Raw genomic sequence first — 27,189 nt, 5'->3', positions numbered from 1 at the left:
GATGGTTATTGGACAAACAGAGATCTGACGTGTCAATTATATGATGTAATTCATCTTTTCAATGAATTACATCCTAATTGTGTTGGTATCTTTGCCTTTGACCAGAGCTCGAACCATAGAGCCTTTGCGGACGATGCTCTTGTTGCCTCGAGGATGACTTCCGGGACTAGCGAAGTAAAGTCTTCTACCCTGTATAGGTTTCGGGATACCACTTATGTAGATAGAAACGGCATCATCAAGCCTCAAAGTATGTATACCATGGAATCTATGAACGTGGATGCCGCCATGAAGGAGATAAACAGACGGCGTGCCAAAGGACAGGCGTTTGATACCAATGCACTTGTCGAAAAGTACCAACACGCACAAGTAAATTTAATAATATAACATTAATATATAAAGAACTGACATCTTTATTATCATTATCTCTGTAGAAACGTGAGAAGTTCAAGGGAACTCTCCGTCTGTTGAGAGAACGTGGCCTGCTCGGCAGAAATGAGCCTCTGAGAAGGGTTTGTGTGAGAGGTACTCCACACGACCCTCAGGCTAAACCTGGCTGTTGTGCCGAATACTTGTTGTCACAACAACCTGATTTCAAGGCCCAGAAGAATATGCTGGAGACCCAAACATCCAAGGCTGGTCACCTTTTTACCCTATACCCTAAGTACCATTGTGAGTGCAATTGGATTGAAAGACATTGGGGTGCAGCTAAACGATTTGCACGAATAGAATGTGATTACTCGTTTGACACTCTGAAGTCAAGAATCGAAGAGTTTCTTGACCATGATGAGGCTGTTTTCGGTCCTAAAATCAATAGACGATATTATAATCGTGCCTATAGATATATTGACGCTTACAGCAAGGGTAACGATGTCTTGGAAGCTGAAGATATTATCAGTAAGTTTTCCAAAGAATATCGATCCCACAGACGTGCTGTTTAGTTGCTCCTTGATGACTTTCAATCTAAAAAAAAAAAAAAAAAAAAAAAAAAAAACCAATTTAGACTCCCCCCAAATAAAATATATTTCCCTGAAAAATTTTCTTAAAAAAAAAAAAAAATTCTCCCCACATTAAAAAAATCTGGCTATAAATAAATTTCCTTTTATATTACTTGTACTAGTCGGAGATGAATGCTCAAAAATGTCACAGATTACGTTTTGGTATATTACAATGAAGATGCACTCTAGTCTAAACTTCGAATAACAATTTTGTACTTACGGAATTCCTGGTTGTAGATGTCCAGGAGGTCATCCAGGAGTTTTCGTTGCTTTCCAAGGGCCTTGCCATGTTGACCTGCAAGCTTTGTACCTTATAACGTATTACAATATTTAGAATTTAAGTATAACAACAAACAAAAAATTAGGACTTACCAATATGTCCAGATTTGAACATCAAGTTGGTGGTAAACTTGTAAGCTTGCAGGTTGGCGCGCATAGCATCCTTGAAAAGCAACTTTTTTCGTTGGACGAAATCTTCCCAAGATCCAAGGGAGAGCTGGGCTGTTTCAGCGGACAAGTCGGCGTAGGCGTGGGGTACGAAATTAGGTATTGTTTGCCTAATTTCATCAAGGACCTTCTCCTGCTTCTTCTCGATGTCTTTGATTTGTTGCATGAAGAAGGTCTCCCCAGCTACCTTGATACTACCATCACTGGCCGATACCGTTAATACACCATCTAATCTGTCAATGGCTGCATTACTGGTACCGGTAGAGTTTTCGTACATTTTAACTCTGTGATAAAAAAGACATGTTAAATTTAGATATTTTTAGTGATCGTTTCATTATTACCTAAATCTGAACAAGATCGACTCCAAAAGATAAAATCTTGTTACAGATCCCAATGATGGTGGCAAATCACTCCAGATTTTGCTGCACGACTTGCCGCTTCGAGTCAACGCCAGATGCCTCTCCCAAGCCAACGAAATCTCCTCCTGGTTGACATCCTTCAACTTCACTAATCCTGCCGCCAGGATCTTCTTCGTACTTTTGTACTTCCCGTACAAGACACTTGCTATAAACCAAAATAACGTCGTTAGTGATATGCACCATTTCCTTTACAAAAACAACATCTTACCGATTCCCCATTTTTTTTCCATGTTACGATGGCGGATGGCCAACGTAAGAGTCAGCCTTCTGTTGGCCTGAGACATCGGACGTGTAATGGTGACTGTCGTATTTGACGCCTAATTCCACGAATACAATTACTCTTATCTTGTCACTCAATTATAATACATATAACCTATGTATTATAAGTACCATATTGCGAATACATTCCTATTGGTACGACACAGTACCAGCTCCCTCATATGTCAAACTGAGATCAGATTTCATAATCGTTCCTGGATTGGTCGAGTAGCTGCCGAATCTTCTAGTTTCTCATAAATTTATTTTAGTAATCCAATCAAGGACCCTGTCATTGAATGGATAAACTATAATGCTCTAGAAGTGCCGGATATGGGTCAACTAGCTCCTTGTATATAACAATAAGCTATGTTTCATATGTAACTGATTTCTAAATCTAATTCTACCATTTCCCAGTTTGCGGGTAAATAGTCAATTCGATCTGCGCAGGAAAAATCTTGAAGTAATAATTGAATATAAAAAGGACCTCTATTTTTATCATGACAAACTCTCCAACTTATAATAAAGGATTAAAGAGTCTCATTTCTTTACTTGTTATTTTTATCTTTTATTTTCTACCTTTTTATACTCAAATTATCACAGTGACGAATGGTCTGAGTGAAGACCATAAACGTTCCGATGCCTCGCCGTCAGTCCTGCCGTACGATTCAATGTTTTTAGGATTAAAGCTGGACTGACAGCTAATAACATGCGCATAAGCATGAAAAACGGGGAGTGCAAGAGTGCCGTTAGCAGTGTGGTATTTGACAAAAATATTACAAAGAAAAAGTAATGAGAAAAAAGTATATCTTTATTCGAGGTAAAAATAGACTAAAAGAACTCTGCTGCGATGAAATAATTGATCCTTTTTATATTGAACAACTTCCCCTGGTAGTTGTGTTGAGTCAACCTTTCTGGTCTTGTAATAAATCTATACTCAGTTTCCCGCCTTACATTAAATGAATTCTACTCGTTAGAATTGATTTCAAATAACGTCGCCCTGAATCAACCGATCTGGGACACTCTTATTGTTCGGTTTAAAATACAGAATTCCAGTAAGATATTGTGTAACGGTGGCTAGTTAAAAGATGCATAAGGTTTTTGTGTTTAATTGGCTGTGGTAGAACATGTAGATATGTCTGATCATTTATCCATTCTGTTGATTATTTTTATCTAAGACATGGGTAAATATGTGATCCTAAATATAGAACATCTTATCGATGTTTGTATATTTAGTTGTAGAAAATAGGCATCCAAATATTCCATGCACTACTTCTCTTATACACTTACAGTCGTATAAGTTGGGTTTATCAATATATAAGTAAATGAACCATTTATATAAATAGCTGTTCTATTCTCTCTATGGGTAGCTAATCCATTGAGAGAGCTATTAATATTAAGTTTCTCTTTCTTATATTTCTTGATTTGATCGGAGAAGCTTCTCTTCCCGACCGGTGATATCGTAACTCAGTGGTATAGAATTTTATATCCAACTGTCATTCGTATATCGATTTTAAGCCAATCATGCAATCTTTTTATATAGAAATATGTACTCATAGTAGGAGTCGTTGTGTAGCAGTATACAGGTGTATGCTGTTACTCAATATTAAAGGATGTTTTTATTCCATGTTTTTATTTTATTCGATTTATTTGTTTATTCTCAAATAAATCATACCCAAATACGACAAGCAGTCAAGTACGGGAAGTGAGTCTATCATAAGAATACATTAGCATTTAGGCATCAACAATATTGAATAAGATGTTACCGTCAACCACTTCTCCAAGACACAAATGATGTCGTACATCAAATTAACGGGCGTAACAAGGCTGTCCTTGTCCTCCTGAAACAGCTCGTGGAGAACTGATAGTGGATATTTGAATCTTCAAAAAAAAAAAAAAAAAAATTAGGATTAGTACATAATGTTTTTGGCATGTTTATCACATACCCTTCACCACTATCCATATCCACCATCTTTAGGGTGAGGTCATGGCGCGCGCATGAAGCCGTAAAAATTCCTTTTACGGGATACAACTTTGACTTGTATGAGGCGCCATTACCTGCAGCTCTGAATGTGTTCTCATTCATGAGAGCCTATTAATAAAAAAACCATCAGTAACTCTAGTTATAAATTCGCCCGAATATACAATCCTTACGTCTTTGGGAGCTTTTTCCTTCTTATAAAGATCAACACATTCAGGCTTCACCCAAGCGTTCTCCACGGTGTTGACCAAATTAAGTTGATCAAGAGGACTTGCTTTCGACTTACATTTCATACTAAAGCACCCATCCATAGTAATGAAAATGCGATCCATAGGGTGAATGGAGTCCCTCTAAAAACAAAAGATGGTTATGGTTTCATTTTATCTATAATTTAATACGGAAACATACACTAGGACAAGCAGGACAGCACATCGCCTGATCTTTCAACAAAGATCGCTCGTTGACCATTTCGTCTGTCAACAAAATGACCTTGTTGTACATATTAAATACAGTACGGAAATTGTTCACTGACAAAGATGTCTACCCAAAAATATTGGTTAGATATATGTGTCAGGAGCGGGCGGGGCAAGAGCAGAACAGAATGATTATTAAGGTGAGGGACGAGGCAAAGAGAAATTATATATGTATTAGTATTAATATATATATAAAAGGAATGTAGGTAGAAAAAAGGTTTATTCAAAGAAACAGGAAAAATAGATAAGATCTTGAATACAGAAATAAGAATAAATAAACATGCTGTTATTTATATTAATTGACAGGTCGGGTAAACAAGGGTTCGGGGATCAGATATACAGAGACAGATTATTAGTCATATTGAGTTTGGGACATCTTTGGGGAAGCGGGCATAGATACAGATAATTTCGGGGATAGATGCAGATGATAACATGGGCTGATATTATTAATGTTTTACAAGGGAGTTCAAAGGCAGAGGTACAAAGGAAACGGGTGTTAAATGGGTTTTACAAGGACAAGGGAAAACGGAGATACATTATTTGGAACCGAGACGTTAGACGGGATACAATAGTTATGTTTGACAGTGACATGTGTGACAGGAGACAGAGAACAGGGAACAGGTGGAACAGGGACAATGGGTTAGTTGGGTTTCAATAGTGATCTGAGACATTTTGCATGATAATATGCAACTGAAACCTAAGCGGTTCATGACAATATGAATATTAATTTTAAGATATTAATTACCAGTGGATTTTCTTGTAAGTTCTTATACAAATTTGTAATACCCTCAGAAGAAGACTTCAAGGTGTTTCGAACTTCATTAAAATAGCCCAACAAACCCAAATGAATGGCATTTTTGGGGTCTGTGGGCGAAGCAGGAAACATACCCATCAAAATTAATGCTTCTGCCAAGGGCTTACAGCTGCAGTAACTAACTGATACATCCTTGATGGCTATGTCAAAATTATATTCAGGGTTAGAGTATACTAGTATTTTGTCGAATATTTTGCTCTTTACCATGGAAAAAGTACATTCTGACGGTCTTTGTCAGAAGTACTTTTTCACTACCACATTGTCAATCGATTGCAACTGGAGAAACAATCTCGGTGGATGGCAAGCCACCTTGCTGACCAACAAAAACAAGGTAGTTAACGCACATGTTGTTAAGCACTTTGCCCCACTTGTTGGCTAAAACCTCCAGTTTTCTCTGGTACCTGATAGCCCTTTCCTTCTTGGCTTCAGCAGGACTGACTTTCGCAGGTACAGCCTTAACGATAGGTACAGACGAACGGATACGGATTCGTCGACGCTTGCGAGGTGCTGGAGCCGGTGTAGGGTCCATGGTGCAATTATGCAAGACGACGCTCGTATTGTTGTCATCGTCTGCTGGGTATTCAGACATGGATCGTAACTCGGTGCCTGAGCTTTTTGACGTGGTTGGCGTCTTGGGGGAGGAGAGGGTTGAAATGAAGCGATTTCACTCTCTGTAAGTTCGTAACCGGGATTCAAAAGCATTTGTCGCTTAAATTGTTCCATTTCGCGCCATAAGGCGATTTTCGATTTTCCCATTGTAAAGTTTTTGTAATAAGGTGAAAAGGAAGTGGCTTTTTTTTATTTGGACAATTTAAAATATCAATGGCGTCCCTTAAAAAAAAAAAAAAAAAAAAAAAAAAAAAAAACTGAGATATGTCGATTGTATAATGTACCTTATATCCAAATCATACAAAATAAACAGATTGTTTTGTAAAGTCTTATCTGTTAATGAAGCAACCTGTTAAGGCAGCTTTACAGCTGTTAAACGTTGATTACGCATGTTCAAAGTCGTCATTTAAGGATGAAAAAAACTTAAAATACGGAACTAATTTAGTACTTCTTGTAGCTTTCATATCTCTGAAATAAACTACCATTAGTATAGCAATGTCTTACCTATTGTTGATGCACCTTGGAGCTATTAAACGCAGAGTGTGTGTGGTCAGGCTTAAGCAGACAATTTTAAATCTCAGTGAAAGATAAGTCGACTTCGACCGACTTTTCAGGACTGGCAGTAAGTTGTTCTATTGGGTTTTATAATTTACACGCTGAAAAGCAGTCCTTTTGATCAATTTTTTATTGCAGTTCAGATACTTGAGGTGGAATATTGATGAGTGAAGATTATGCATATCAAGTCTTTATACGTCCTGAATACGATTGATGAAAAAGAAATCGGGATAAACGTTTTTAACCTGTCGAATACAAATTAACATTGTAATGTCATACTATTAACACCAACAAGAAAAAAATGATCACATTGGTGATTTCATTCTGTAGCTCTAGCTCAATTGTGAAAACGGCTATAAGATTGCATTGAAATTTTTATTTGTCATCAGATACAGCTATGATGAAAGCATCTTCCGGGATAACAATGGTTCTTTCTTTATGTTTTGGGAACTGGCCCCATTTGTTCCAGTACGTCTTGAACATCTCCAAGTACTTGGTGTGCTAAATCACACATATAGATTGTACATATAATAAATTCATATCTCATCATCACTGATAAATGATAGCTAAATCATGATCAGGCATAAAAAAGGAATTCGCTAAAGCCGGTCACTATTTTAAAGTGTCACGGTATCGTAACACCAATGTCCAAACTTAAGACATGTTATTGTTATTATTTCTCTATTGACTATGCGTAGCACTAATTGTCCAATATAGATATTGTTATTGATAGCATACTCATATTGTTAAGAGTAGTATCCTCAGCCTCGTCCATTCCATTTATTATAAATACTCTTTATTTTTCCTCTTCTTAAATCTTCAGTTAACTTTAACATCAATAAACTCTGACAAGAATTCTAATTGATCCTATTGTTTTTTTCTACCTTTTTTTCTGCAAAACTATCCTCTATAAGCCTACTTTTGCTACACTTGGGATGCTTTCGGTAGCAATCCACTACAACCGGCCAGTTTTTACACGTATGTTTCATCTTGAGACTAATCCAGTGACGGTTTTTGACGTTTTGCAAAAGGAGAGGAGAGGGGGGCTTAATGCTGGTGTTTTTTGGAAGAGCAAGCGGGAGGAAAGTCAAAGCTTCGTTATCTCCACAAGGAAAAACCACCACAGGAATCCCATATGCATCGGCCACAACTTGGGCACACTCAGGAGTGGTAAACCAGTCTCCATATTCAGCATCACCATCACCATCCACCCAGTTGGTACCGCTCGTGATCAACCTCTCCAGATCACGTTCTTTATCAAAGTCCAACAAGGACCAGTAGCTTTCCTTATTGGCATGAAAGGCCTTCAGCATTTTTTCTTTGACAACAGGAAAGTTGTCCTGGTTGCCTTCGAAAAAATTAGCTGCAGCTCTCCATCCACACCATCCGTCTCCCTTTGGATTAAATATATCCAATAAATGTTCTTTTTGTACATCATTATGCAAATCGGCTTTAAGCTCACCGATACTACATTCAGCTATTTTACGAGCCTTCTTAGGAGGCAAGTACAAAGATTTTTTATCAGATTTAAAATCTGTTGACGTGCGAGACTTTTTAGGAGGCAAGTACAAACCTATAATAAAAACAGAGTTGATAAGGTTATTAACAAATAAAGCTACATGTATGTAATTAACACAGCCGCGGACTCGGTAGTGGAATTCCGCGACACGTTGCGGAAAGACGCAACATGGTGGATAAAATACGCAACCATCGGAATATAATTTTTTTATTTAATTTTTTTTTTTCCTTTCCTATTTTTAAATTTTTTTCTTTTACAAGCATTGCCAAATAACACATTGCCAATTAACACATCAGATTGAATAAAATAGTAATCACTCCATTAGATGAATTGTTGAAGAGAGTTTAATTATAATAAAACTTGTCTACGCAAAAGAGAGAAAGATACGACCAACTTACAAATCAGCTAAAGAACCAGCAGGAAGATGATTAACCTTGTCAGTATATTTAATGTACGGCCAAACAACCTTGAAAAAGTTAGCGGAATCGGAATACCGTACAAGACCAACCACTTGGAGAATGTCTGTAATGGAAATAACAGCGTACTTCTTGTATCTGTCACCCCTGGAATTCCGAGCAACTGTCACAACATTGTGAGCGTCGAATTGCTGCTGCTTCATTACTTCAACGATAGCCAAAAAGTTTTCTTCACCTTCTTGCTTGTGTGTAAAGTAGCAGTGAACCACACCGACAAACCAAATGGAAATACAGTGACTTCCAAAACTGGAAACATGTTTACAAATTTTGTAATGTAGCAACTACTATGCTTTGAAAACAAATGCTAAAGCTTTTATAATTTTTGGAGGTCATAAACATCCCATGGACTACCTTTCACATAATTTCGGAAAGTAGACGTACATTTTGGCGATCACAGTATTCAATTGAACATGACCTGTACATGTTTCCAGTTTTGGAAGGCAATGAAAATATTTAAAAATGACCCACAACTCGGTCATGTATCGAATAAAAACGAGCCTAAATTAATTTTCAGCTGTTTTAAAGCTAACTACATTTTAAGGTAAGTTTTAAACTCAATTTGCGCATGGCTACAAGCACCTACAAAAAATTTGTTACAGATGCGCAAAATTACGAATGACCAATTACAAAATATTATTTCACTTCTTCAAACAGGCAAAAGCAAGCGTCAGGTAGCTCTGGAGACTCAAACTAGTCACACTCTCATCAATCGAATTGCTCGCGAACACGTTACTGATCGAGAAAAAGATAAAGGTGGACGCCCTTCACTATTAAGTCAGACCGAAAAAGGTTACTGCGTGCAGCAAATTAACAGGGGTGGTCAGGAAAATGCTGTACAAGTCGCAAGGGTCTTGGAGAACAACATTCAAAAGCGTGTGTCACCTCAAACCGTTCGTAGGGCCTTAAAAGTGTTTGGATTAGGTGCAATTGAAAAGCCAAAAAACTTCTGTTACGAAAAGCAAACGTCGCAAACCGCCTTAAGTGGGCTAAGGCTCACAGAAACTGGACCATTGATGACTGGAGACGTGCGGTATGGTCCGATGAGACTAAAATTAACCGATTCAACTCCGATGGTCGCACAAGGGCTTGGATTCGAGACACTGAGGAGATTCAGCCTAGACACGTAAAGCAAACTATCAAGCATGGAGGTGGATCCATCATGATTTGGAGCTGCATAAGTGCCAGTGGTGTTGGCTGGAAGTGTAAAATTGATGGTACAATGGACAAAGAGCTTTATATGGATATTTTACGTGACGAATTGGACAAAAGCGTAGATATGACAGCTGAAAATCTATCTTTGAATCGAAACCAGATGATTTTTCGGCAAGATAATGACCCGAAACACTCATCAAAACAGGTACAAAATTACTTGAAACAACAAGACTATGACGTCATGAACTGGCCATCGCAATCACCGGATTTAAATCCTATTGAACATATGTGGGCCTTGTTGAATCGAAAGCTGAATGATTATCCTACGGCACCAAAAGGAATCAATGAATTGTTCGAACGGGTCACAGATGTTTGTTACAACAAAATTACTGTAAATGATTGTTTGGCTGTAATAGACAGTATGCCTAGTCGCTGCAAAGCAGTCATTAAAGCAAAGGGTTATTGGACCAAATATTAGGTTAAGTGCAAGCAATAAATGATATAATCCAAACCGGCGCCAAAACTGGAAACATTGATTACTCGTCTTAAACCCCTTACTTCTTTAACTTTAATAAATTTTAAAAGTCACAAAAATTAGTGTAACATAGTCGAGTTTGGGCCATATATTTTCGAAAAAAAATCATATGATTCGATTACTTTTCCATGGAGTAGTGTTAATTATACCAAAAAAAAGAAAACATGTTTCCAGTTTTGGAAGTCACCTGTAGATCTAAATTTTATGCTGTAAGTACCAATAAAGTTTGTCAAATGTCTTTTGCTTACCTGTGACCAGTACTTTTGGGAGCCTTAAACAGGACAATATTGTTTGCTCTTGTCTTTAAGTTTTTCAAGGTTATGTCCATTATTGAAGAAAATACCAAGTCATCGTTCCAAGCTCGACTTGCAATCACAATGGATGACGAGGTCAATTGCTCGATTTCATCCCCAACCTTATGATCATAATATGATATCAATGCATCAATCACCTTCGATCTCGGGACACCGAAGCATATTTCTTCCGAATCTGATCCAAGCAAAGACTGAGGAATAAACGGACACCAGACTTGGGCACCAGAGGAATGCGAACGGTAGGTGTCTGGACGATCCGTAGATTCAGGGAATTGAATAGACTGCAGACATCTAACCGCCATCTTGTTATAATTCGCCTGGTGACGAAGGACGTTCGAAGCATTTGCCCCTATAAGATGCGTGGACTTGATTAAGTTGGTGAACTTCTTAATTGTCCGCTCCATTGGTCGGCAAGAGTACCATTTTAATGGCCCCATCTGTTCAACCAAATACGGCAGATGCATCAGATAATGGTTATTTGCTGTGAACACTCGCGCATTGATACGACTTGCAACAATCTCTCGATTCAAAAACGCATGCCAACTACTAAAACATCTAAATGTTTGCGTTAATGTCTAATTTTTAATATCTAGTCTCTGATTGTCATGTTACCCTTTCATTTTTGTAATGTCCCTACGAAAAATGCGCCACTGCAAAGCAATAGAACATCCCTCCACCAATTCCATCAACGCACATTTGGTTTCATTGTTCTGGACCAATGGAAGTACAATGGTTGGGACGATGTACAAGAGAAAGTCTAAATAATCGACAGCTCTTCCGATACCTACACCGCCATCCCAAGTTCCCTCAAAAGCTGATGGTATGTAAACCCTGCTCTGCTTCACCTTTTCGTCAATCTTTTTGATGATAGTGTCATCACGTGCGTTCAAACCAAAGGTATATTGTGCATCTTGAGTGATGAATTCACGGAACTTTTTGTTTTTCTTGGGATCCAAAAGATTATACACCAAAGTACCAAGCCCTCTACCAATCAAATGCATCTCGTCGCCAAGAAAAAAAGATGTACCAGTGAAGGTGGAAAGAGAGCTAATAACAGGATCAACACCAAGCATATCGAATAGCTAATTCATACTGACTTTAGTATCTTAAAAATATTGGTGCACACTTTGAATAATTTACCGCATCGCCGTTGACTAATTCGTCTTTGGTTCTCATGTCACCTGCATCCAAGAAGTACATACCGTAACGGCAACCTTCAGGATGTCTGCCAGCAATTTTGCAAATTCTGCAGCCATATTTGCTCGTGTGTCCACGATGATTCATTAAATCAGCAATTCCTGGAATATCACCAGTCATTCCGAGCAAGAATACTTTACTTTGGTGCACGATTTCATTGTTTTTTTCAACGACGAATCCTCTTGCACACAACGAATTGATTTCCTCGATGATTGGCGTCAAAAAACTCATCAAATACTTGGGCTTTTTTGGGCCAGGTAAAATAGCCAGTGGAATCATCATCGACTCCTTTGCTCTAACAACGAAAAGGTAAGTTTGATTAAGATAACATATACAAGTAAATTTAATTTCTAAACCTTTTAGAAGCAGGAATGTTCATCACCATGCAATGGACCAACGTTTGAGAGCTTCCAGGTTTGGATTTGTTGGGAAACCCATCAACGTAAAGAACAAGGCAGATGTCTTTGCGTGTGAGCAAATTTTGACGAAGAAATTCTTTGTACACCGAACCGGAAAACATGTCAATGTAGACGCCATCTTCATCATACTCGCTGAATTGGCTTGCGTACTTGAAGTCTTCACGGATTTCGTCGTCGACCAGTAGTTCCGCAAGTGAAGCCCCGACAGAAGACATAGCCATGGTTTGGAAGGCTTTGGGAGGTGAAATGTCGCCAGCACGGATTGATTCCTCAGCTTCATTTTGGTTTTTGTATCGCCCTTCACCACAAGCAGGGTTGATACAATGTGATTGCTGCACGTTATCATTAAAAAGAAAACATCCTTCGCGACACACATCATACATTTTCACAGAATCAATGCTGCCTTTATCAAGTAATCTATGAATAGCCTCTGGAGAAGGAAGTAACCCGCCCAAGTCTAAATTGCAATTAGTATGAAAGGAAGTCTGTGAGTCAATATTTAATTTACCTGAGACAGCAACAGGATCAATGTAGGAAAGAAGGTTTCCATTGACATGCTTTACGACATCACGCTGGACCTGTCTTGAAACACCGTTATGGTCAAGAAGCTTAATTAAGCCTATGCCAAACTTTTGGATTATGTTCCAGTTGTAATCGTGGTCAAAGTGCTTGTATCTGATCGCATCTTCGAACATGAAAGCATCATCGCGTGCTAGTTATTGTAGCAATACATTGTAAGTTAGAAATTCGTTACTATGATTTTAATTATTATTACCTGCAGCTTCTTCCATTACAGTATCATCGTCCGCATACTGCTCATCAAGATTTTGGACGGAAGTAAGCTCTTCTTCAGCATCATCTTGTGTATTGGTATTGATATTGTTCATTCCACTTCTTACTGCAAACAAATGGCATTTTACTCTTCGTTGATGCTCGACAATTCGAGCATGGTTTTCAAAAAGACTGTCGCAATAGCTGCATGTAAAGTTACGTGATGAAATCATGGAATTAAATCGAGGGAAGTGTTAAAGAAAGATGCCGTAATCTAATCCCAACATAAAGTATTTAACGCAGTTGCATTAACCACTAGATCCAATTTTGAATCCCAGACAGCTGTCATTACGTATTGCAACTAGTGCTAATTTTTTTTATATAGTGGCATGGATTATATCATGGATATGATGTAAAAACCATGACGTACAAGAATATGGAGAATATATATATAGCGCGTTTTTCCTGACAAAGCGGTTTTCATCAATCTACATCATAAAATAATTTGAAAATGCCCGCATATAACACAAATGACATGGTTCGTACCATCATCGATCTTCAAAAGCTAGTATTTGATTTGCAAACCGAAATCCGATCCAACCACTCCAGGTAAACGATCGTCTTGACGCCATGGAAGAACGGTTGATTGGAGGGAGCGTGACTGACATGACACCGAGAAGAGGTAATCATAACATGGCATTGGTATACTTTGACATACAACTAACACGTTTTTATAACAGTCGATCAGATGACCGAGCAATCGGCTGTCAGAAGTATCGCTCGTTTTCCTGGAGGTAAAAAGCCTGACACTGGTATTGTAACCGAAAAGGGTAAACCTAATAGGATTAGTGACAGAGAGGCACTCTGGGAGTTCTTGTTGTGTGTTCGACCTGATTTATGTCATACACCTGAGGAAAGTCAAGAAGAAATTGAAATGAAGAACGTGGAATTGAAATCCTTGTATGGTGTATTGAGGGATTATGCTAAATCATGCATCACACAATTGAAGGCAGAGGTCCAGTCAGACCCAGTTCTTAGCATAAAGACATGGGGTATGCATTCCCGTGAGCTCAAGATGAAGTATATCCTTGCTTTGGAAGCGCTGGCCAGAAGAGGTAAGATAGGTTTGGATCAATGCTTGGATCACTGGGGAGCTGAAAGACTGCTGGCTAGTGTTGCTCACAACACATTGGGAGATAAGGTACGTACATTATAAAAAAGGAAGTTCGTTAATTGTTAAGCAACTAATGTAATTTTTGTTTTGCAGAGAGTGTCGAAAAAGAAGTCAAGCTCTTTGTCCGATGATGAAGAGATCATCCCTCCTGGTCTCGGACTAGAGCAACCAGAGAGTTTCTCTATACCCAATGAAGAGCAGTCTGGTAGAGAAAATGATGATGTGTCTTTGGAAAAAGATACTCCATTAGCCAGACGTGGTCGCAAAAGAAGGGTTGTCAATAATTAAAGAATCTTTTAGGCTAATTCGCACTTTTAATAATTTCATATAAATAAAAAACTTGCGGATGACAATTTTTCTGCCTTTCTTTCCTGTTTGTATTTTTTTTTTTTGTAGCCAAAATTTTTTTATTTTGTAAGTACTGTCCTTCATGTAGTAGTAGACAATACTAAAATATATACCGTAAATAAATGTAGCGTACAAAAAACCAAAATTTATTATTTCTGTATATTTTAAATTACCTAAGATTTATGTATACATATCCGCCATATGCTGAAGGTAATAGTCATATGAATATCCAATACGTCTTCTCTAATAAATTGTATAATAATAGAGTGTATAGATTAGTCTCTGGGCTATAACGGCGGATTGAGGTAGTAAATGTTTTTTTTTTTGATATAAAATTCTTCTCTTGGGCCGTAAAAAAAATTTTTTAGGCTGTAAAATTTTTTTTTAGGCTGTAAAATTTTGCTTTTAGGCTATAAAATTTTTTTAGGCTGCAATTTTTTTTTCGTTTAGGCTGATAAAACTGTTTATGTCGATATGCTGCTACATCTCTCGAGGGCTCGAGAATGTTATCTGTATACATTGTTGGATGTTTGTGTCGTATTTGACGCCTAATTCCACGAATATAATTACTCTTATCTTGTCACTCAATTATAATACATATAACCTATGTATTATAAGTACCATATTGCGAATACATTCCTATTGGTACGACACAGTACCAGCTCCCTCATATGTCAAACTGAGATCAGATTTCATAATCGTTCCTGGATTGGTCGAGTAGCTGCCGAATCTTCTAGTTTCTCATAAATTTATTTTAGTAATCCAATCAAGGACCCTGTCATTGAATGGATAAACTATAATGCTCTAGATGTGCCGGATATGGGTCAACTAGCTCCTTGTATATAACAATAAGCTATGTTTCATATGTAACTGATTTCTAAATCTAATTCTACCATTTCCCAGTTTGCGGGTAAATAGTCAATTCGATCTGCGCAGGAAAAATCTTGAAGTAATAATTGAATATAAAAAGGACCTCTATTTTTATCATAACAAACTCTCCAACTTATAATAAAGGATTAAAGAGTCTCATTTCTTTACTTGTTTATTTTTATCTTTTATTTTCTACCTTTTTATACTCAAATTATCACAGTTTGGTTAGTGTTATATCAACTGGGCCCGTCAATAGTAAGTGGCAAAGGATATTATGAATGTAAGTGTGCCCTTTCAAACTGGAGCTGATATGTACATAAATTATTTTTAAAGTAAAATACAAAATAAACATTGAATAAAATAAAAACGTTTTCATTTAAATCCTGCTTCTTTATTATATAATTTATTTTTTGATTGCACAAATGTATAAGGTCCATCAGCATCAATAGTATTATAATTAAAAGTGATGTACTACGTTTTGACTAAAAGGACGCTATATTGTGGTAAAAAGACGCAACATGTGGATTTAAGTAGCTACCAGAAGTGGTATAATTACGCAACATGCGGAAAAAAACCGCAACATTAAGTGGTATAAACACGCAACATGCGGAAAAAACCCGCAACATTAGGTGGTAAAAACCCGCAACATGTAGCAAAAACCCGCAACATTTGGTGGTATAATTTTGGAGTTTTACCACATCCGGTGGTAAATGAGCAACAATTCCGCAACATTCGGTGGTATAAAATGGACGTTTTTACCACCAAATGTTGCGGGTTTTTACCACATGTTGCGGGTTTTTACCACATAGTCCGCCACTGTGTAATCTTATACCGGAATCTGCCTTTCTCTTCCCAAATCTTTCAACCTTCAAACCTTCAGTGCTCTTTTCTGCTTTCGAAAAAATATACTACGAAAATACAGACTTGTTAATTTTACAAAATACTAAATTAATTTACTGACACTTCTTACCTTTGCCGTCATAATTTTGGAAGCTCTTTGATTACTTCTTGAGACGGCAAAGTCTTTTCTCATACTCGAAAGCCGGAACAAATTCTTCTTTCTTCCAGGTGTTCTAACTTCCTCAGACAAAGGAAGGGACATTTCCTTGACATATATGTCATCCCCACTTGTTATGTCCTCCAACTCGGCAGTTGTTCTTCTAACCAAGTCAGAAAGCTTCTCCACCTGCTGGTCGGTGCAGCAATCTCTAAACTTGCTTTCAAGTTTTTTGAGAAGCACCATCCATTCCAAAGGTGCTTCTTTTTCTTCGGATTCACCATCCAAACATCCGGCGTCTACTGCATTCTTGGAAGGTATAATCCAACGTTTGTCAAACATGCTTGGAGTGAGAGTACCATTTTTCAGACACTCCTTGATAGTGTGAGGGCAAGGTAGGCCGAAAAAAAGTTTTGTGGTACAAGCACAGGTCAAACTGAGATCGGAAATCTCCAAAGCGTTCAATGATTCATGGACCGTTAAAAGAGCCCTCTTAAACACTTTTCCTTGTAAGTTGGAAAGGTGTTTGTTCTCTTGCATCAAAATATCAACCTTGAATTTTTCCAAGTTCTCCAAACGTTCAAGGTTTTCGAGTTGTGACACGAGGTAATTGTCAAGCAACTCAAACGACTTTTCAATGGATTGAAGCCCGACAAATCCATCTTTTAAGGCTCTATGCCCACTTTCGACTCTCTGAGTGGATACACATCCAAAATGCTGGTAATTTCTTGTGGCATGTCCAGCCCACTTCTTGGTAATCTCACCAAGCCAATTGCGGGTGAAGTAAATCCAACCAGACCCTTCTTTGCCTTCCAAACAGAGAGCTTTGTTCTTGGTTGTTTGTTCGAACATATTCAAGATTTGGTTGAACTCTTCAACCGAGGTAGACCTTTGCATTTTTACAACCAAATCAATGCACTTTTTCTTTGTCTCACTAGACCGGAAGGTGTTGGACAAGGCTTTGTCTACACTCTGATACATATGCCATACACAAAGCATATGTTTGTTTTCCGGGAATACTTTATCTAAACCAACTAGTATACCTGTTCCTTTGTCGGTAAGGAACGTAGTGTCCATGGATTGTTTTCCAAGTACTTCTTTCAATGTGTTGAAAAACCACTGGTAAGTTTTTTCGGTTTCATTAGAAACAAACGCCATTGCAACAGGAAAGTTCTTCAAACTCTCCCCCCTACGCTACTGACACCTTGTACACAGATCAGAGGCATCTTCAGGTTGTTCATGCTATAGGTAGCATCGATAATAAAAACGTCGCTGCAGACATTAGCTCTATCTAACATGCCATTTTTTTTTGTGAAAAATACGGAGCTAAGTCTGTTTGTTCCAACATCGAATTTATATCTGGTAAGATATCCAGCACTTTCGATTTTTTTAATCAAATCATAGCCGGCGTTGTCTACGTTCAAATTGATTGGCTTTGTCTTCCCAAACCAATTGCTGGCATCTTGATAGGTAACTTTAGGGATATTGCTCCCTTCAAACAGAACTGTCTTTCTTATTTGCTTCATGGGGATGTTAGCATTTACCATAGCGTTTACTACCACCAAGTCATTTTCAGTAATCAAAGTCTTCTTAAACTCTGGAGTGATTTTCATTGATTTAAAGTCTAAAGGGTGGTTATGCACCAAATTTCCAGGAACATCAGCGTTTACAATCTTGTATCCCCCAACTTTATTGGTGAAGGATGCTTTGACAATGTAAGGGCAGTTTGTTTTGAAGGTAGCATGCAATCTTTTGGAGTCTGCCCCGAGAGTTCGCTTATCTGGAGCCCCAGAGTACTTACAAGCAACATGAACTCTTTTATGTGTCTGGTTGAATTCTTTTTTCGTAATAACAGTAGCGAAGTTATTACGAATACCATACTCCTTAATAACATTTACAACTTCTTCTGCAGTCTTGTATCCATTGACAGGAAATACAGGAAGAGGTTCCTGGACAGTGTAGGTCGTGTCATTCAAATCAAACACGTTTTGATTGTCTGTGTTCATTTCTATATCTGATAATATCCGTATTAATATGGGCTTTTTTTTCGTATAAAGCTTCACATAAATAAACGTAAAACTTACAAATTATACAAATTTCGTCAATGTTTATTTTATGGATTTGGAAAAGGATTTTTTTTATAACTGGGTGTGGAAACAGTAGTACCACACCCGTATATTTCATATTCCGCTGTCAGAGTCGGGAGCCGGTGTAGAGTAATGGGGTTTATAGACAGCGATTTAATAAGTAGTTTAAGTGAGCACCACGCAGTAGGTTGCGATCCGAGTGTGTAATAAAATAGGGCTTTTAACTAAGCGATATGGGGTTCTGATCTTAATAAAAGAGCAGAATGGGAGACAAAATGGAGTAGATTTAACTTATATACTTTCGATATTCTTGGTACTTATTGTACAAGATGATGAAGAGTATGTGATTATTGAGTGTAATTAAAGACAAGACGATGGTATTCTTAAGGACAGAGTCTTTAGATGATATCGAATGTGCAAAATTAACAGAGTAAATAAACTATTCCTTATGGATTGAATGAATTCCAAAAGGATGATCTTATATACGAAGTTAGATAGATAATAAGTCGATATTCCGTTCAAAAAGAAAGGATGATAACAATATTATATTTGACAGAGTCACTTAAAGATGGTATTCCGTTATGGGGATGATATCTTTAAGAGTTAGGTTATAAATTAAACTATTCTTTAGGCTGTAAGCTTAAAGATGATCTTAATAAATAGACAATGGGGTTTGAAAGGAGGTATTCTTATGGCTTGACAGCTGTAAGATGATTCCGTGACAAAGAAGTGAGTTTTACATGAATTATTCCGTTTCCAAAGGAAAAGGATGATCTCGTATAAAGTAGTGAAGAAAAATAAAAGAAAAATAAAAGAAAATGAAATAAAAGTTTTAAGAAGTTGGGGTTGAGGGTTTTGGTTTTTTAGATTTTGTTGGTTGTTTTAGTTGAGCTAAAAAGATTGCTGAAGTTTTTATTAAAGAGAGAAAAAAAACCGACCTCCGGCCGGTTTTTTAGGCGTTCTTCAGACTGCCGATTGGGACCTGCGGCCCTCTCGTGGGACTGAGGTTTTTGTTTATTTGCCGTTCGGGACTTACAGCCCCTCACTCACTAATCAGTTAAAATCATGTAAATGCTTGTAGTATGGATGCTGTGTTTGCCCGTTCGGGACTTACAGCCCCTCACTGACTAATCAATTTAAATCGTGTAAATGCTATAGTATGGATACCATGATGGCCGTTCGGGACATACAGCCCATCACTCGCTTATATAATCAATTTTTTAAAAAAAGTGTGACTTCTGAAAAGTGATGATATTTTTAAGCACTGTTTTTGTTGGACATAGTATTTTTTTTAACCCTTTTCCCTTAGGCTTTCTAACTCCGTAAATACTCCGTGAAGAACGCCAAAAAGGGGGGTTATTTATATGAGTTTTAGTATTAGAGTTGAGGCTGATATTTGGTACGAAGAAACGGAGTCACGTTAGATCACCGGATCTTACATACCTTCCTCCCCACTAAGAGTAGGTATCCTACTGAAGAAAAGAAAAAGGGGTAGTGTAAAGAAATAAAGAGAAAAAAAAAAAAGAAAAGGAAAAGGAAATAAGAAAAGAAAAGAAAAGAAATGAGAAGAAAGGTAAATAAAAAAAAAAATAAAAATAAAATAAAAAAAAAAGAAAATTTGAATGTTTTGATTGGTCTCAGGGTTTGTTGTTTGCACTAGGCTTGGCCCCTTTCCTTGGTATGTAATGAATCGAGTTGGGTTGTGATTTGGGTTGATATTTCTGCTTGTGTATTCTGGCAGTTTGCTTTGGCGTTTGATTGTGGAATTGTTGAGCCTTTTGAGATACTTTCTCGATCATTTTCTTGGAAGTGAAGACACTTTGATGAGCTTCTTGATAATCTTTGTTGTACAGGATTGAAAATCCATCTTTTTTTATGTTTTTGTGGGTTAATTTGGCGACTTTAGATATTTGCTTGTTGATTAGCCGCTGTACTTGTTTCTGGGTTTTATAGAGGCATTCCAATAGTTCAATTTGGTCCGACTGGTTTAGATGGTCCAGAATGGAGGTAGCCATCAGAAGGGTGGTAGTACCGCCACCTAAAAGGATAGGAGGGAGAGGGGGAGTGTCCGACAAGGTTTGAGGGGGGCTGCTTGGGGGAGACTCGACCAGGAATTGGTCGAGGAATTTTTGGTTCTGGGTAATTGGATTCATTGAATTTGTTAGTTTCTTGTATGAAGGTGGGCAACGATGGAGCTTTATATATTTTTAATTTATTGCCGTGGATGTGTCGTGGTACCAACTCTCCTGTTGTAGATTTGATAATATATGTGCTATTTGGGAATACTTGATGTATATAATACGGACCGGTATACCTGTCGTTGAGTTTTTCGGAGGACTTTCGAGATACAATGTCATTGTACATGAGTACAGTTTCACCTATCTTGAATGGGAGTTGATAACCGGTTTTTTCGCTGGCTATTCTTCGTTCCACATACTGTGCCTGGGACTTTTGTGCTCTCAATATGTTCACATGGGCAGCTGATCGATGCGCCTCAGTGTCAATTAGACCTTTTAAGAATGCTTGTACAACCATATCGTCAGAATAATCGAGGACAGGAGATTCTTCAGATACTTGATTCACCACGTTTTCAAACAAGGTCCTTGGTTCTCGACCATATAGTAACATGAAAGGAGTTCTTTGAGTGGAAGCTTGGGGCATGGTTCGATACGCGAATAGTAGCATGGGCAGATACAAATGCCAATCTGGTTTGAATTCTTCAGGCATCATTCTCATGGCCATACCGAGTGTTCTGTTAAAGCGTTCTACCAGACCGTTACCAGAAGCATGGTATGCTGAAATAAACCTTTGTTTTATGTTAAAGTCGGCGCATAGCTGGGTCATGATAGTATTCGAAAAGGGGGAACCATTATCAGTGATAATTACTTTGGGTGTAGAGTCTCGGGTTATCACCTCTTCCACAAAGAAGTTGGCGATTTCGATGGTGTTCGTCATAACCAGGGGACGAGCTTCTACCCATTTGGAAAAATAGTCAATTGCTACTATTATATATCGATGCGTTCCCCGGGATTGAGGCAGATGGAGTATGTCCATGGCGACTTGATGAAAAGGCTCAATGGGTACTGGAATTGGATGAAGGGGTTCTTTAAGCATTTCCTTTCCTTTCATCTGGCATCTTGGGCAGGTCATGATCCATTGTTCGATATCCCGTTTCATTGAGGGCCAGTAGTATCGTGAACGTATCTTGAGATATGTGTTTTTGAAGGCAAAGTGTCCTCCGAGTTGGCTATCATGAAACATAGAGAAGGCTTGTGTAGCGTCATTTGTGTTCAATACCTGACGAGTGGGAACGCCTTTCTTGTACAACAATCCTTGATCACTAAAATAATTTGACCAATTTTGGCGAATAAAGTTTCGATGGCTGTCGGTGATATTTGGGGGGTACTCCAATCTTTCCAAGTAATAGATTAATTGTTGATAGTTATCGTTGTTCATTTCGAAATATACAAGAGAGAAAGAGTTCAGAATAGAGGATCTAATTTCGATGATCTTTTTATTTAAATCAGGATATCCAATTTGACATTACTGTCTCATTATAGTTTAACGACAATCACGGTCGGGTGATAGTTTAGAGACATTCCGGTCGAATGTTATATCTAGTATCCAAGTCTTGAGAGGAAGTCCGCGCTATTGTTAGCTCGTCCAGGGCGATATTTAATTTCATAATCGTATTGGTTTAAAGTGGCTATCCAACGGGCTATGATACCAACGGGCCGTTCTTGATTCATGAGACCTTTTAGGCTGATGTGGTCACTGATGATGGTGAATTTCTTACCCAACAGATAATTGCGTAATTCCTTCACAGCCCAAACACAACTGAGGCATTCTAGTTTTGTGATTTCGTAATTCTCTTCGTTCGGTTTCAACGCTCGGCTCATGTATCGTACCGGGTGTTCCTTGCCGTCTTCATCTAGTTGAGAGAGTACTGCTCCTAGTCCATGCAACGAGGCGTCGCAGATAACCAGAAATTCCTTGTCGAAGTCCGGCGGGCGTAGCACAGGTGCCTTGGTTATGTCATCTTTTAACCGTTCGAAAGCGATAGTTGCTTCAGGTGTCCATAAGGTGTTAGTCCCTCTCTTAGTACGAGTTAGCATATGTAGAGGTCTAGCCTTAGCCGCGAATCCGTCTATAAATCTTCGGTAATACGAACATAGACCTATGAATCCTTTTATCTGTGATACGGTATTGGGTCGGGGGAAATTTTTGACTTTATCTATTAAGTCGGGAGAAGTTTCTAAGCCATTCTTGCCCATGACGTAACCCAAAAAGACTAATTTTTCTCTGAAAAATTGGCACTTTTGTGGATTCAGCACCAGTTTTGCTTTTCGGACACACTCAAACACCTTTCCGAGATCTTATAAGTGTTGTTCATCGTTCTTCGAGAATACATTGCAGTCATCCAAGTAAGCTACCACACATTTGTTCATGATGTTTTGGAATACCAAGTCGATTAGCCTTTGATAAGTCATTGGACTTGAGCTGAGACCCATAGGCATACACACGTATTCGAAAACACCAGCACGAGTCGAGAAGGCAGTTCGTTCGATACTTTCAGGGTCCATGGGAATGGCATAGAAAGCGTTGGTCATGTCCAGACTTGAGAAACGTCGATTACCACCAATCGTGTCAATAATGTCGTCTATTCGAGGAATGCTGTAGCTGTCCTTTCTTGTCTTTTGATTTAATTTACGATAGTCCGTTACGAGTCGATAGGTTTGATTGCCTTGTTAGTCCTTTTGTTTCTTTGGTATCATGAGAATTGGGGCGGACCATGGGCTGTTTGAAGGACGGATAATACCTAGATCCAGGTATTTTTTCAACTCTTTCTTCAAAGATACGAATTCGGCTGGGGCCATCTTATACGGTCGTATATTGATTGGATGTATGTCTTCGGTGAGGATAATACGATGTTTGATGAGATCTGTCCTTATCCCAGTCGAATATATCTTGATAGGATGATATTAGGTTGTATAATGATTCTTTAATGGGGTCTTCAATGTCGGTTTCATTTATTTCGATTATTTTCTTCCTTTCCTCGCTTAAGGTGATTGGGTTCGAGGTGCTGGTAGAGTTGTCAAGGTTGCAGAAGGTGGGGTCAAACTCGTAATATTCAATTTCATCGAGTATTTCAACGATGTCCTGTGATGATCTGACTTACTTCTTGATAAAAACCATAATAATAATAACATCAGATACACTTACATCATACATCTAACACTAAAATATTAATATCTCAGCATCACTACTTTATAAAGCAAATACACTTCTTTAGTCTCTACAAGTCCTTAACTAAAATAGTGCAAGAAGACACCGCACTAAAATAGTGTACTTCCATTATGCAATAATTTTATAATTTAAATTCAGACATCTTATATATATCCTTTATTCTTTGACCTTGATAATCCCTAATTCTCTTTTAACTGAAATAAAGCATACCAACAGTCTCAAAGTATTCTTACTTTTGTTTTATTTCCTTTTGTTCTGAATTTCTACTATCTAAAACACCACATGTCCGCTATCTTTGCCAGAGGGGGGATAGTTATGGAATCCGCAGTGTGGTTGGTCAATATCAGTTGTACTTTTGATTGTTGAGGATCAATTATTGGTGAAGGGACATATATGTACTGTAGAAATTCATCTTTTATTTCAATTAAACGGGGGGTTTTTTGTTTGGATAGTGATATAGTTATAGGGAAGCTTGTCATAGCCGGGATAATCGTGTCAGTGTTCTTTTGTTGGATCGTTTGGTGTTGGAAATCTTCACCTATCGTACAGAACATATCATCCTTGATTTCCTCCTCTTGATCATGTTCTTCTTCGTAGTCTACTTCCGAGATCTCGTCGTCTTCGGGGGTCACCTCCAGATACTTTACCCAGTGCTTGCCTGATGGGACTAGTAGACTCTCTGTGGCGGTCAGTCTTTCAATAGAAATAGGGGTGGTTGTAGTTTCCTTCTTATAAGTGACCGTGAGGGTAGTGAGCTCGAAGTTGATCGTGGCTTTCGCCCGTTGTAAGAAATTGTTTCCTAGTACCACAATGAGAAATTCGAGAGTGAATTAAGAATAAAATGTAAAATTTAACAAAGTGAAATTATCAAACTGCAAAAATAAACTAAACTTTATTAAACAAATAAATGGGGGTCTTTATATACACATTATTTCAGACATTGATCACAGATGGGCTGATGACGGTTGTGGGTAGATTTATCCAGATAATACTCGGATGTAATGATCCCATATAGAAAGACCATAATGAGATGTCAATAACAATAACAATAACATTCATTCTTAAACCGTGTATGTCTTGTAGCACAACATTCAGGGGAAAATGTAGTTCTTATTAAAGATAGCTGTGGCACCTCAACGTGGCTGATGTAACCTTCATATGTTTTCATATTATGTTATTATTTAAATGTATGCCTTATACTTGTATGAAGGATGATATGAGATCAAGACTGTACATAAAGTAAATGATCAGTATTTAATATAAAGTACCAATAAGAATTATATTTAGGATTATCAAATGGAAGATTTAAGAAGTGTAGATAGAGTCATATATTAAGTATATAGCCTCGATCACGACACACAAGAGATGGCGAATTGGGGATGACTTCCATAGTGATAGGTATGGTTACGTTATTTAAGGTTACTGGTACATCGTAAATCAATCCCAGCGAGGCCTGCTTAGTCTTATTACCGAGGGTGAATATCGTTGAAGAGCTAGCATCAATTTCCAGTCCTAGTTGTTCCATTGCTTCCTGCGACATGATTGTTCGGCATGCTCCACAGTCAACTAAGCTGTGCTGAATCACTTTGTTGTTGATCTTTATTTGAGTGAAGGCAGCGGTGTTATCAGTACCATCGAGATCCATGGTGGCGACAAGGTTTAATTCTTTGGTTTGCAGTGTGCTGGCTATATTAAATTTGGACACCTTTCGGATTCCTTCCCTGACTGTCTTCTTTAATGATGGAATCAGATAGAGTAGTTGTTCGAATGTGATTTTAGGTTGTCTTTGTAACAAGTCCTCTGCTGCGTCGTATTTCACTTCTTTGATTCGAGTGTTAATCGAATGTACCGTTTTGCGAGGGGGATGTTCATCGACTTCCATAGGTTCTTGCGTACTTTTTGGTGGTGGCGGCTTGGTCAGTACTTCTGGTAACTTGATTGGGTCAGGTTCTTTGTTGCGGTTGTTTTTGTGTTCTGCGTATTCCTGTTCGAGATAGGGTCCAGTGGCAGGAGTACGACTTTCGGGTTTAGAGCGGGTAGCGACGTGTATAATGTGGTGAGGTAAAGGGGGTACAGGTTTTGGGGGTGGGACGGTATCCAATTGCCTGTTTACAATTGGCCGTTGCAGTTTTTTGACTCTTCAGCGTATTCGGGTAAGAATTGGTCAGTTGGGCGCTTCGGATAGTAGTAATGGCCTTCAATCAATACCGGAGCATCAATCACTTCAGTTGTTATAGTATTGAAGCTTTGGGCTTGGACCACTGGATGGTTTGTAGAGGGCGGTAAGGTGGCTGGTTGTTGGTATGTACCATTTCTAGGGGGATTAGCGTGATTGTTTGGTCTATAGTTATTCAGGTGGGGAATGCTTCGATGATATGTTGGGACATAATTAGGTTGTCCATAGTTATTGCCTGTTGTTGGTTGATTGGATGATTGAGGTCCCTGGGTATTACCTCCATGATGGTGATAGTTATTGTTAACATAGCCTTGTGATTGGGGTTGGTAGTTAGGATTATAGTGCTTTCCCTTGTAGTTAGGGTTACTGGAGTTGTGAGATGAGTTTTTCTCTTCGTGCTTCGTATTTTGGGCGGCCTCCTTCTTATTGTTCTTTCCTATCTCTTCTTTGATCATAGTCCTTATAGCCTTTAATAGCTCTTCTGGAGATAGCGAGGAGGTAGGTTCTTTGGCAGGAGTAGGATTCGGGCTAGCTTCGGTAGTGCTAGAGGTTTTTGTATCAGGAATGTTTGCTTGTTCATTGTTAGGTGGTTGGTTATAGCGAGGGAGATATGGCGCGTCGAAAGCGTTGTAATAGCCTTCTGCATATTTCAAATATTCGGCATGGGTTTGAGCTCCAAGTGACACACAATGTTCATATACCTCTGGGTGCATCCCCATGATGAATCTTGGCTCTACCATCTTGCAGTCTGTAATACCAGCTATTCTGGCTGCTTCTACCAGTCTGGCATCAAATTCCCTTTGGAGATTCTCTTGGTCCTTGAGTCAACCGGTTGAAGGTTACATAGTGCTTAACGGTGAGGTTACCAGAGTTTACATATTTCTCCTGTAGTATTTTGATCATATCTACGAAGTTTTCGGCGTAGCTTCCTGTTTCTAAGTCCATGGTGAAGAAGTGGTTGAAGGTGATCTTTGCTTGGCCAAGTAAAAGGGATTTTAAGTGGAATATTTTTTGCTTTTCTACTGTAATGTTTCTTATACCGAAGTATTCATACAGAGATTCGATGAAATATTCAAAGTCTTCTCCTTCAGTTCCTCTGAAGTTGATAAGTTTCTTGGTGGAGGAATAGTTCTCCATTGGTTGAGCCAACACAGTATTTTCGTTGTTCCTTTAGATAATAAATAAGGTCCCTGTTAGTGAGCACCACGTGTAGAGTAATAGGGTTTATAGACGGCGATTTAATAAGTAGTTTAAGTGAGCACCACGCAGTAGGTTGCGATCCGAGTGTGTAATAAAATAGGGCTTTTAACTAAGCGATATGGGGTTCTGATCTTAATAAAAGAGCAGAATGGGAGACAA

The 27,189-nt window shown here is 38.3% G+C and overlaps 4 protein-coding genes across 4 annotated transcripts; all 4 read right to left on the bottom strand.

Annotated features, from left to right (window-relative positions):
* Window positions 1–1,215: 1,215 nt before the first annotated feature.
* EV154DRAFT_502435 (uncharacterized protein) lies at window positions 1,216–5,709 on the bottom strand. Its single transcript, XM_051600799.1, has 11 exons — window positions 5,589–5,709; window positions 5,316–5,524; window positions 4,506–4,637; window positions 4,271–4,447; window positions 4,063–4,208; window positions 3,883–3,997; window positions 3,810–3,827; window positions 2,724–2,873; window positions 2,070–2,163; window positions 1,784–2,006; window positions 1,216–1,726 (listed from the first exon to the last, which is right to left on the bottom strand). The coding sequence occupies exons 1-11, from the start codon at window positions 5,602–5,604 to the stop codon at window positions 1,357–1,359; spliced, it is 1,650 nt and encodes a 549-aa protein (XP_051459735.1). The 5' UTR covers window positions 5,605–5,709; the 3' UTR covers window positions 1,216–1,356.
* A 1,696-nt stretch (window positions 5,710–7,405) lies between these two features.
* On the bottom strand, window positions 7,406–8,005 carry EV154DRAFT_417229 (uncharacterized protein; the record flags this gene model as incomplete). Its single annotated transcript, XM_051595780.1, has 1 exon — window positions 7,406–8,005. A coding segment is annotated over one exon (600 nt), but the record flags the coding sequence as incomplete, so codon positions are not given.
* Window positions 8,006–20,044: 12,039 nt separating this feature from the next.
* On the bottom strand, window positions 20,045–20,942 carry EV154DRAFT_479543 (uncharacterized protein; the record flags this gene model as incomplete). Its single annotated transcript, XM_051598265.1, has 2 exons — window positions 20,045–20,602; window positions 20,646–20,942. The coding sequence occupies 2 exons, from the start codon at window positions 20,940–20,942 to the stop codon at window positions 20,045–20,047; spliced, it is 855 nt and encodes a 284-aa protein (XP_051459733.1).
* Window positions 20,943–24,792: 3,850 nt separating this feature from the next.
* EV154DRAFT_583836 (uncharacterized protein) lies at window positions 24,793–26,967 on the bottom strand (the record flags this gene model as incomplete). The annotated part of the gene is made up of 3 exons (XM_051606717.1): window positions 24,793–25,672; window positions 25,768–26,648; window positions 26,674–26,967. 3 exons carry the CDS (start codon window positions 26,965–26,967, stop codon window positions 24,979–24,981), a joined length of 1,869 nt encoding a protein of 622 aa, XP_051459732.1. The 3' UTR covers window positions 24,793–24,978.
* Between the last annotated feature and the right edge of the window lie 222 nt (window positions 26,968–27,189).

The sequence above is a fragment of the Mucor mucedo genome (assembly GCF_025094135.1).
Source record: "Mucor mucedo strain NRRL 3635 chromosome Unknown EV154scaffold_26, whole genome shotgun sequence".
Lineage (NCBI taxonomy): Eukaryota > Fungi > Mucoromycota > Mucoromycetes > Mucorales > Mucoraceae > Mucor > Mucor mucedo.
Note: the sequence above shows the minus strand (reverse complement) of the source record. Positions and strands in the feature narration are given on the sequence as shown.

Coding starts and splice junctions, on each gene's coding strand:
- EV154DRAFT_502435 (XM_051600799.1), bottom strand. Junction 4,638..5,315: donor ACTTACAAGAAAATCCACTG/GTAATTAATATC, acceptor ATTTTTGGGTAG/ACATCTTTGTCAGTGAACAA. Junction 4,448..4,505: donor GCTGTCCTGCTTGTCCTAGT/GTATGTTTCCGT, acceptor TTTTGTTTTTAG/AGGGACTCCATTCACCCTAT.